Genomic DNA, 12,439 nt, shown 5'->3' on the forward strand with positions numbered 1-12,439 from the left:
AGGCCAAACCTTAGTTATATAGAATGTTCAGCTGCTTAGAATAACTCATTACTTTAGGGTTCCCAATAGCCACATAATTCGCTATATAATAATGCTTGCATTTATTATCCCAAATGAATGGTCTGAAATGGCTTAACAATTGGAGATGAGGTTTGTGGGGCTGCCTTACTAAGAACAAAACAGCTGAAAAGGACTCGGTGTATTTGGACAAGTTTGTAAAACACACGGACATACATACATACATACATACATAGGTATCATGTAAGGAACTGTTGGAAAGCTGCTAGTTAAGAAGTTATAGGTTCAGAGGTTTTAGAAACTTGTTTTTACGTAGCATTTGGAAGTTAACAGAACTCCTTCCTCTAGAAGTCACTTGTCAAAAAAGGGGCCCCTAAGATGGACTTTAAGCCTCTGGCACAGACCATACCATCTTTGTGATCCTGGGCAAAACCCGCAGTATTCTAGACGGGTTTCTAAGACCTTGTATTGGTAGAGGAGAGTTCCCTATTTCGTTGAAATCAAAAGTCTAGTTCCTATTCCTTCTCCTTATCCAGAAATCTTGCCTGTCTAGATCCCAGGAGAGAACTAGAAAGTAACGACGACAACAAAAAGCTAGACTAGCCATTATAGATATCAGGAAGTCAAAAATCTATGTTCTAAAGCTCACATTCTCCATTCGGTAGGACTCCTTAATACACAATCCCCCAAGAGGTCAGTTATCTGGTTTCTGGTTCCACAGCAGTGCAGAAGCAATGGACTGGCTATACAAGTGTATCAGGGAGGAGGGCTCTGCTAGAAGTAAGAAGCAACAGCCATGTGACAAAAAGGGAGAGCTGACAGTAGTTTAGGAAACTCCAACAACCACCAGATGCTCAGCCACATCCTCAGAAAATAAACTAGTCCTTTTGTGTTGGAGCAACAAAGGGGCATACCTTGTTAGCCTTCAACCGCACACTTTAATAACTGCAGTCCTAAGGGATGTTTGAGATGAAAAGGTTTAACTGTGGTTCATATGTTCTGTTTGAGAAGATGGGGACTCGAGTCATACATCTTAGAAAAGGTTATCAAAACTTGCTCACACGAGAAATTTGATACTTAAAAAGCCAATTTCATTTGTCTGAAAAATTCCTTTAATATGGATGACCTCATTCTCCAGTGATTAAGGATAAATGAGAAATTACTACACTTAAGAAAATTTGTAATTTCAACAACACTTGTGAGGTGTGGCTTCATTTTATTGATGACATTATTTTGTGGGTCGCTATTGACTTAATCACATCCTGGCATGGAATATATGTATTCTTTTTTTTTTTTTTAAACTCTTACCTTCCACCTTAGAATCAATACAGAGTATTGGGCCTAAGGCAGAAGAGCAGTAAGGTCTAGGCAATGGGGGTTAAGTGACTTCTCCAGGGTCACACAGCTAGGAAGTAGCTGAGGCAACATTTGAACCCAGAATATATACATATTCTTAAGAAAGAAGTAAATTAGAAAAACAAATCAATTCTCCATGGTTGTTTGGTTGTTATCCATGGCATTAGGTCTCTACCTAATCCATAAAAAAAAAAACAAAAACTACATGTTAAAGCAGTTCAGTCCTGCATCCTCCTTTTTTGTATTTCTGATTGTAGTAATAACGACTTCTAAGTTTCTGAGTTGAATTATTTCAACAAAGGTAGCCTGAAATTGGATTTAGAAGCAATATTTTTGTGATTAGTTCATGTAATTCCTTCTTTTCATTAGGACAGGAGTGATTAATATGCTATATTTTAGAAGAGCTACCTAATTGCTTTAAATACAAAGAAATCATCATTTTTTGGACTTAGGGGTCTCTTTTTTATATGTACATATATACAAACATGTATTTATGCTTGTATATATATACACAATATACACACAAGTATATATGTGTATTTATGTATGTGTATCTACTTGTGTGTGTATTTCTGAAAACCAGGCCTCTTCGTCTGTTTCAGTAACATTTGTATGCCATATGTCAATTCACAGTCTTAAAAGTTCTATTTCCCAAAACTGCATCCTAATGAAGTTAGATGCCATCCACATATTATCTTATAACTCAAATTTGAAAAAAGGAGTTCAATCATGAAGATTTATCCCAACGTAGGAAAAGATTAAGAGAAATCAAGAAAAATCCTCTTTTAGAATTTAAGTTTCAGATGTGTACTTTTTTAAGTACCTAAGAGAAAGAGTCATTAGTAATTTTTCAAAGTTCGGTTTTCCTAAAACTGAAGACATCAGAATTAGGTCCAGTGTTTAGTTCTATATAGGTAAAGTAAGAGACGTAATCATTAACATTTAGATTTAATGAGCTCTCATTCTATAATTTCTACTTAAGGAAAAAAGTGATTAAACGAACAACATTACGTCAGACTTAGGGTCTAAAAAAAAATCTAGCTGTGGGCATGTAGGAATTTTAATAAAAATTGGAAAAAGCAATCCACAGCAGGCTCACTGACTCTAGATTAATTCTTTATATTGACTTTTAATTGTGGGAAAAGTTAATAAAAATTTTTTTTGAAATTTAGCAGAGCAGGTTATCTAAGTAATTTCTCCTATCAAAATCATTTCAATTAAAGGAATGACAATAATAAGAAAATGACAAACATTGAAAACTTAGAAAAGCAAGTCATAATTTATATAAGAACATATAATGACTCACAATACATAGAAGGTATTTTTCTCTTAAGTTTCATTAAATCTTTTAAAGAAAACATGCAAACTCCCAGATACCCACTCACATTAATTTCCCGATAAGTCCCAGAATTTTGGCCAAGAACAAACATTTGCTAAAAGTAAAAAGGATCTCAACTATCCATGTAGAACAATATGCCACTTTTGAAAACTTTGGTGCAGATGATTTCTTCACTTAAACAGTTAAGTTATCAGAATCTGATTCTGTGATTTTATGATCAAAATTTTATGATTTTATGATAATTCAGACCATACTGTAATACCTTTAAACTGAAGGAAGAACCAAACTGGATTGTGTTGCTTTTTTGTTCAGTGGACAGCCAACAGAGGCAACTTAAATGGACAGATATCAAGAGACAAATCTAAAGGTTTTGCAACCAAATGTTACATAAAAAAACCCCAACAACTACAAATGGTCATTAACCACTTGAAAACTTGCTACTGAAGATACACATGTATAAAGAAATGTAAGAAACCACAAAGGTGGTGCTCTAGTTATCTTGGAAGTGCTTTCCAACCCCAAATCCTAGGACACATAAATTATATGGAGAGTTGAATATTTTTATTTAAACTGTATGCTTGTTTTAGGATTGTAACGAACTAAAAAAGTTACAGATGATTTGCCAGGAATACACACATACTACAGTTAAGTGCAAAGGAAATAGTAAAGAAGGCATCATAGCAAATTCTGATGTTCTTTTTGTGTGTTTCCAATGACCTTTTTCAACAATAAATTCAGGCCAGAAATACAAAATGTACACTTTGTATTAAAAGTGATAAATTAACAAAATCTCTTCATAGTACCAGTCAATGTCATAATAATAAAATAGCATTTTCCTCTAGGGAGGTCTTGCATGTTAGCACATATGCAAGACAATGGAAATACTCTCCTAAGGGTGCCATTTATAACAAAATTAAATAATCTGGATCATTTTTTTCCAACTATGATTTTCTCTGCAAAGCCTTATAAAGTAAACTCCTTACATTCAGCATCCTTTAAATGGGAACACTTTGAACCTCTTTATCCAGTTAAGAAGCTAAGACATTATTTTTTAGGTGGTGAGAATTATAATCCTTCATCTTCTATGTTTATTTCTTTGTTCTTGCTTTCTTCTACTTCATTTTCATTTTCTTGCCTCTTTTGCTGTTCTCCTTCCTTATCTTCCTCCTCTTCCTCACTATCTTCAAAAGTCTGTTCCTCCATGCTGGTAAATGTAAGAGATCTTGCAGCTGCCTGGGCGGCGAGACCAGAAGTGATGTTGAAATCTGGTCCCCGGTGCAAGCGAGCCAGTCTCTCCCGGATGGAGGTCTGTAACGAGTCACTGAGTGCTGGCTGAAGGGTCTCCACACTACCCTTGGTGGTCTGCTCAGATCCACCTTCACTTTCATATTGGTAACATGTTTTTTCGTCAGCAGCTGCAAGCAAGCTTTCCTTCACAGAATTGTCTTTATTTTGACAGTCTGAAGGATCATCATACAAATACTCAGTCCTACTTATCTCAGTGTCATTTGGGGGAGGATTGAGTTCACTATTTCCCTCTTCAGGGTCACTTTCACCTTTATGACCATCCTTTTCCATATCTGAATTCACAGATGATTCTGAATTATTTATGGGTTCCATTGGTTCTACAGGAGACAAGGGTTTCATCACAGCTTAAAAGGAAAAAAAAAAAAGAAAAAAATAACTAAGGTAATCTCTTAATGATTAAGGGATTGGGTATACCAAATGCAAAATATGAATCTGAATTATATCAAATTTATTTTAAAGAACAAAAAATCCAAGTTAAACAAAATCAGGAATTTTTGGTGAAATGGTGAAAATTATAAAGCCAGAAACCATTATAAGCAATGTATAAGGTATAGAAAAGGAAATGAATTAAGCAGATGACTTGGATTTTCGAGAGATTAGAGATATGATGTTGGAAAATCTCTGAAATGATATATTCCTTATTTAAAAAGAAATAGCATGGCTTTTCCTAATTATGTATCAGAAAAAGGCCTGATGTAATAATTTAGAAAACACTAATCTCTCAAATTCATATATATTCTGTATATTAAAACACAGCATGGTAAAGATGCAGACAGATAAGCTGGTGATCTAACAGATCCCTGATGAAAATAAAGCACATCTACGCATATCACTAGAGCCTACGCTAAACCAATGAAAAACACAAATATTAATAAAATAAAATCTGCATTCAAGATCAGCCACTGTACAAAGCACAATGCATAGATATGATGGATATCCATACGGCAGGAGAAGTTGTCCTTGCAAGGGAAATGTAGTTTTATTTAGCCCCTCTTGATGTTAGTAGGTAGTGGGTCCCATTGCCAGCAACGGGTAACTTGCCAGGCAGTCTCTCCTCCCAGCAGGAGGGGTTAGTACAATACGATCTAATGAAGCATGACTGAAGACAAAAAAACAATGTGCTTCTTGAAGAATTGGAGTCTATTAACTTTTTTTTTGCAAAGCAAGTGTCCATTTCCAAAAAACAGCTCCCTAAGAAGCAGTCGTTTCACTAGAGTAGCAGCAAAAAACATAGACAAAAATGGCAACAGCAGGCTCCCGGGTAGAATTTCCCTTTCTAATTCCATTCGGACTTTATCCCTGTAAGCAGAGATGAAAATAACTCTGGAAGATGCACAGACATTTTTCATGGGAAAGCAATTTCTGGTAGTAGTAGGCTGTGTTTTTTTCTATCTCCATTACTACTTGTTTCCATATGCTAAGCAAAAGGATGTTATATATTTTATACAAATTTCTGGTGGTAGTAGGCTATTTTTTTCTGTCTCCATTACTATTTGTTTCCATACGCTAAACAAAAGGCTGTTACACTTTCAATGCAAATAAATATCAATAGCGCATGCTTAAAAATGACAATTTTATTGCCGCTGTCTTTTCTCATTATGATGGCAAGATATTATAAGCGAAAAAAAGTTCTAAAATGTCCCAGAAAAAGCTGATGTAAGGTGATGTAGTAAGTGGTTTTTAGGTACACCTGAATTAATGATTTCAATAATGTACCATTTTGTTAGGTATACTGAACCACTGGGACTTGTTCTGCTAAGTGAGTGTAGGAGGTGAGAAAGGCAGGGAGATGGAGAACAACTCTAGCTCCATCTTCAGCTGACCTGGCCTTCTAGATTACTGAGAAGATTAAAGCCATCTGACAGTATCATTTTCCACCTCAGAAATGTCTCCTTTCTTCTTTGATCCCGGTTTTTTGAGACAGAAACAACATTCTCCTTGCCAAGGCTAACCATCTGAGCTTTGGGCCTCTCCAGTTCTTTCTCTAGGATTTTACCTCACCAGTCACTCTTCCATTCTTAACTTCACTCTTGGAGGGAGTCTTTTATTTACTAAGTGTTCAACTTAGTTTCTACTTAAGTAGTTTCTACTAAACAACTTTTGTTTCTACTAAAAAACTTTTCTTACTAAGCCCACCACTCTTAAATTACTGTTTTCCCCAAGCAAATTTCTTGAAAAAGTATAAGCAGTGAGTTTAGAACAATTCTGCTGTGTTCACTTATTCTTCAAATCTGGTTTGCATCTCCCATCTCCATACTGAATCTGCTATCTTGGAAGTAACCAATTATCATCTTATGGACTAACCACTGGGTGGGATGACCCCAATGGTTCTCAAAGTGTGGACTGTTGACCCCTGGATATCTCTGACACCCTATCCCAAGTTCTGCAAGATCAAAATTATTTTCATATTAAGCCTTTAATTTTAATTAATTTTAAAAATTAATTTTAACCCTGACATTTAAATTTTGAATATGGTAAATACTGATTGATATATTTCACATAAACAAAAGCTCTTTGGGAGGTCTTCAATCATTTTCTTTCAAAATCCTTACTTTCTAGGCAAATGAGGGTGAATTGCTCAGTATTGCACAGCTAAGATGTCCTCAATAACTTGTAAGAGTGTAAAAGGGCCCCAAGACCAAAGTTTGAGAACCACCAAACTAACACAATCATCTTTTCCCGACTTCATTCTCCTTCTGTGTTCTGCCCTATTGCTGCTGATACCTTCTTTTAGAAATTCTCCTCCCCTCTGTGAAGATAGTAAGTATTTCTGGTACTTCTCCAAACACTTCAAACTTATTTCCTCCTGTAGGCCCTTCTTCACTCCTAAATGAAGGTCTTTCCCAGGTCTAAACTTAAGATGTTCTCTCTAAACTCTCTCACTCATTCCTTTGCCTTGCATTCTCATGTTGATGCAGATGGTGCCACAATCTATATCTCTAGCCTGAACGTGGCTATGTTTCCAATGGCCTGCTAGACAAAACCACTTGGATACCCCACCAATACCTCAGTCTGAACTAACCTAAAACCGAATTATATCATCTTTCTGCAAAACTTGCTTGCCCTCCTAAAATAAGAAACTCTTTTTATTACTGGCACCCAAATTCTCCAGGTCACAAGGCTTGAATATTTAGGGTTCATCAGAATGTAAATTTGTTTTTTAGTCCCCTTTGTAGTCATCTCAGGACTCAGTAAAAGTGTTTTGTACATAACAGGCCTACTTAATACATAAAGGAACATAAAAACTGTCTACTTAATTATCTGGCATCTTTCATCCCTCCAGATCTCTTGCAATGTCTTCCCTGTATCTGTTCCTTCCTTCCTGATCCCAAAGCCACCTTCTTCTTCAGCCCTCATTACTGTGCACCTGAATTAATAATCATCTCATTAGTGTCCCTCCCTCCAGGTTCTCCCTATTCTGATCAAAATTACACATCAGAGTGTAATTTTTCTAAACTTTGCTCTGGTTATGTTGTTCTCCTGCTCAAAAATTATTCAATGACTTCCCATTACCTAAAAAATAAAGTCCAACAAGGTCCTTCAAAATATGGCTTTTCTATATCTTTCCAGCCTTCTCTCCTGATGCTCTCTCACACTTCTGCCAAATGGGGCTACTCATGTGTTCCCCAAACATGCTCCAAATGTACTCTTTCCTTGTGCTTTTTGCTCATGTCTTTCCTCTGAATGGGAAGGAAGAAGATTCCCCCTAAGACTTCCAGTTCTGGTTCCTGAGCTCCTATTTCTTTCAGAAGCCCTACCTAAGCTATTTTACTTATGGTCCCGAATGATTTCCCTAATGAGATGTTCTCTTCACTCACTCTAACTCTTACTTAATTTAGTAAGTCCTGAGAACCTCTCATCAAGATTAGGTGTTCTGCCTCACACTACAGTGATTTGTCTTGTACTTGCTCATTCCCTGTAATTCCTTAAATGCAGGAACAATTGGTCCTACTCATCTTATATCTCCAATAGCACCTGGCACAGGTAGATGCTTTGCAAATATCTGAATTGAATTACAAAGGTAATTATTTGTATGAAAAAGAAGACTAGCCTTGGATTCTGAGGAGATGGGTTAAAATTCTGGCTCTGAGATCCATGATGTGAGTCAGTTTGGTGAAGTCACATGACCTTTCTAGCTGCCAGGAAGGAGCTATGTTAGAAAAAGACTAGGCCACCTGGGATTTCTTTCCATTTCTACAGCTTTCAATGCTATGAATTATGGAGGAGAACCAGGGAAGAACTGAAGATTTTGATCAGGGGCACGATAAGGTCAAAAAACCTTTTAAGGAAGGTAAAACTGGCGATGGAATACATAGTAGGTTTGAGAAAGAGGGTGATGAGGAGGAACCCAGGCACAAGTTAATTAGGATCTGGTCTAGGGTAGTTATAGTAGGAATACAAAGCCACAGAAAAAAGAGGTGCTTTAGAGGGAAAACTCATTTGTTTTGGTGAATGAAGATGGAAAATGGAGGAAAAGATTTTGGGATCACAGAATCAGATTTTGAGATTTTTGAGCCTAGAAAACTGCAAAGATGGTAGTGCTATTGGTAGACATAAAAAAAATTCAGGAAGAGAACTTTGGTGGACTTTCCTTTCAGTAGGGGACTCTCCATGGCTTAGAAAAAGGTCAAAAGGTGATAGTTTTCAGGGTCTGGAGAGATACTCTAAAGTAATAGGGAAGAATCATTTCTGCCTCTCCAAACATTCATGAATATTCATTACTAGGAAAATCCCAGGTGTAGATAGGGTATTCTGATCTGCTACGAAGCTACATGAATACATTTCTTCATAGAGTTGGTAGGAGAACAAAAAAGGAGAGTGAGCGTATGGGGCTATTATGAATGGAGTCCCCTGACTTTACAGGCTATTGACAGTTATCTCACATGTGATTCAGAGATCTGATTTCAACCCTTTTTGTTTCAATAGTAAATCTGAGACTCTGAAACTCATACTATAGACAGTTATCTTAACACATGAAAGTTACATAGGATTGGAGACCATATTCATGCCTATACCCAAAAATTGTTCCAGCATTTAAAAATCTACAATTCAATGCCTGACTCATCAACAAAATCAGTTCTTAGAAATGAGAGTAATCAATGAAAAATGTCAACATGAACTATGTATATACTATGAGTTTAATTTGTTTTTTTACTGGTCATTAAAAAAGTGTTTATGTATATACTTATTGGTAGAACACCAAACTAAGGTCATCTATCACCAAAGAAACTATAGCTAAATAAAGAGAATGTGGCATAGGAAAAAATATTTGACAAACTTAAACTTTTAAAATCAAAAGCTTACCGTGATCACTAAATAGAAGCTGCTTCCATTTTTGCCTCTCAGATTCCGAGGCCTTAAATCCTAACACTGATTTTAATTCCTGTAATACTCTCTTAGATTCTTCCCGCTCACGCTTCTGCCTTTCTCTGTCTTCTTGAGACAAATAGTAAAAGTCCTCCCTTCTGAAGTCAATGTCCATATCTGTGTCATCCACATAAGCTTCCAATTCCTATAAACAAACACAAATGAGCTTTAACACCAAGGAAGCATTTCTTGTATTACCATTAGACTCACTTTGCTTCAATTTTGTTTTTGAAAAGGATGGCTAGATAAATATCTATCCCATATAATAGGTGAGGATTCAGTCTTTGGTTCTGATAATTATGGAATAGTTTGGAGTAGGGTAATATTGAGTATCACAGGATCCTAGATTTTCTTCTGGACCACTCAATAGGCACAACCTGAAGGAAAAAGAGTTGGGGTGGACTTTTTATTTTTATGAAAACTCTTACCTTCCATCTTAGAAATGATACTGAGTATCAGTTCCAAGGCAGAAGAGAGGTAAAGGCTAAGTGACTGAGGTTATGTAACTTGCCCAGGGTCACATGGTTAGGAAGTATCTTAACTCAGATTTTCCTGTCTTCAGACCCAGTGTTCTATCCACTGAACCACCTAGCTGCCCCAGAGGGTGGACATTTTAACAGTCTTGATATTTAACTCGGATATCAAACTTATAGGTTATGGACACTAAATCTACAATCACCAAGCCATATTACAAGGGCTAAGGAGCACTTGGGAATTGGATTATCTCTGGCAATTTGACAGCTTTTTTTTTTTACTTTAATACATCTGCAAAGCTTTAAAGATGCATTAGAAGGAAACAAAAGCGAATCCCACTACATTCATAGAAAAAATTATATTGTTTATTTTACAGTTAACATTAACTACAACTATAAGTAGATTTTTATCTAACATTACTCCATCATTTTTTAGGGCTTCTTTGGAAATGGCTTTTTTTTTTTTTAAACATTTTTAAACCCTTAACTTCTGTGTATTGGCTCCTTAGTGGAAGAGTGGTAACGGTGGGCAACGGGGGTCAAGTGACTTGCCCAGGGTCACACAGCTGGGAAGTGTCTGAGGCCGGATTTGAACCTAGGACCTCCTGTCTCTAGGCCTGACTCTCAATCCACTGAGCTACCCAGCTGCCCCTCCGGAAATGGCTTTTCAAAAGAAACAAAAATCTACTGAACTGAAGATGTGACTTCCAAAAAGTTAATTATATTAGCAAAGAAACTCAACATGCTTTGAGGAATTTTGAAGCTCAATAGCAAGCAGTTTGGCCTAGCTTATGTCACTACAGGAATACTGCCTTGAGGCACTGAGTTCATTGACTTAGCCAGGACCACCAAATCCGTAAAGAACAGAAACAGGACCTGAACTTGGGCCTTTCTGCCTCCAAAGTAAACACTTTAGGCAGTACACCCCCCTGGCTCTCTGGGGTAAGGACATTTGTTTTCACAGCCTTGGTGGGGCAGACATGGATCCTGGCTTTTTATATTAAGGCTCGCTCTTAGTGCTAAGAATTGTCTCTTACCTGCTCTTCAGGTATTGGATCTTTGTCCTCAATGCGTAGTGCAGGCTGTGGCAGTGATGCTGGGGCACAGTGTGGGGTTTCACATGCTACTTCAGGTTTGCCTTTAGAAGGGCAAATGAGGAAAAGAAAAAGGTCACTTGGAATCTGGGAGACCTCCAAGGAAGAACAGGTTTAGGGCAATTGAATGGATCAAAATTCACCTTCTCAAAAAGACCAAGGATACTGAAACTGTCAACAAGACGGCATGCATTAAATTCTGATCTTAAGTGTAGTTGTGGATATGACATTTCCTCCTCTTTTACATTGTTGGAATACCTGCAAGCTCAAACATTCAACACTGTTTAGAATAATCATCAGCTTAACATTTCAAAATATTTACTCCTCCTGGACCACAAGTACTAGAAAAAAGGATTCTGTCCCTTCCTCCTAGGCCAAAGTTCCCTTATCCTATGTGAGGGACTGATTTTTCATATTCTATATTAATTCTTATATCAGAACTCTGGAGTAGAAAGGCCCCAAATCCCTATATGGGAGAGAGAACTCCTGAGGCTCAGCCAACCCACTGATTTTTTTTTTTAAACCCTTGTACTTCGGTGTATTGTCTCATAGGTGGAAGAGTGGTAAGGGTGGGCAATGGGGGTCAAGTGACTTGCCCAGGGTCACACAGCTGGGAAGTGGCTGAGGCCGGGTTTGAACCTAGGACCTCCTTCAGCCCACTGATTTTTAAAAAAAATTTAATTTAAATTTTATTATCACGCAAAACCCACTTCTATATTGGTCATTGCTGTAAGGAAATACTCATACAAATCCTCCAAATAAAGCCATAAATACACTGATGTGAAAGATAGTATGCTGACTCTAACAGTTCTTTCTCTGGAGGTGGATAGCATTCCCCGTCATAAATCTTTCAGGATTGCCCCAGATCATCACATTGCTGAGAGTAGCCAAATTTCAGAGATGATCATTGTACAATATTGCTGTTACTGTATAACATTCTCCTGGTTCTGCCTGTTAGTCCACTTCTTTTTGCATCATCTTTGTCCTTAGAAATGTACTTCTTTCACAAAGTCTGACTAATAAGAATGCTTTACAATGATTCTTTTCCTGCATATGGGACAAACTATCATTTATCTCACCTGGCAATGTGGGGAAAGGCTCAGAGTTGGATGGATGGATCACCTCTTACTTAGCTATTTACCAATTAGAGATGTCTGGGGATCTTCAAGGGAGAAGCCAATTAATGAGCTCCCCAAAGAGTATCCAGGTATCTGATCCAGGAGGGAGGGAGTCTTTGGTCACCAAGAGGGCCAATGACCTGTCACTTTATTGGTTATGATGCTGGCCTAATCAATAAACTGATATTCTTACCCAAAAGCAGTCTCTCAAAATCATTTTAATCACAGCCAGAATGGATCAGTGATTCCCTGAACAGAGAGTCTCACTCTCCCTACTAATGCAAACGGCAATTATTTGCATCTTCTCATCTGTGCAATTCTTGCCCCAAAGTTAATATCTGGAAAGTGCTTAACATAGTGCCTGGT

General features: G+C 37.2%; 1 protein-coding gene across 3 annotated transcripts in view; it reads right to left on the bottom strand.

Moving 5' to 3' along the window:
• Nucleotides 1–3,257: 3,257 nt before the first annotated feature.
• VEZT (vezatin, adherens junctions transmembrane protein) overlaps nucleotides 3,258–12,439 on the bottom strand; it is a 45,883-nt gene continuing 36,701 nt past the window's right edge. For all 3 annotated transcript variants that reach the window (XM_044679517.1, XM_044679516.1, XM_044679518.1), the window contains 3 exons: nucleotides 10,899–10,999; nucleotides 9,326–9,533; nucleotides 3,258–4,365 (listed from right to left, as the gene is read on the bottom strand). In XM_044679517.1, the coding sequence (XP_044535452.1) occupies nucleotides 3,779–4,365; nucleotides 9,326–9,533; nucleotides 10,899–10,999 (896 nt within the window). In that variant the 3' untranslated portion in view covers nucleotides 3,258–3,778. The remainder of the gene's footprint in view (nucleotides 4,366–9,325; nucleotides 9,534–10,898; nucleotides 11,000–12,439) is intronic.

Source organism: Gracilinanus agilis, chromosome 5, assembly GCF_016433145.1.
Source record: "Gracilinanus agilis isolate LMUSP501 chromosome 5, AgileGrace, whole genome shotgun sequence".
NCBI lineage: Eukaryota > Metazoa > Chordata > Mammalia > Didelphimorphia > Didelphidae > Gracilinanus > Gracilinanus agilis.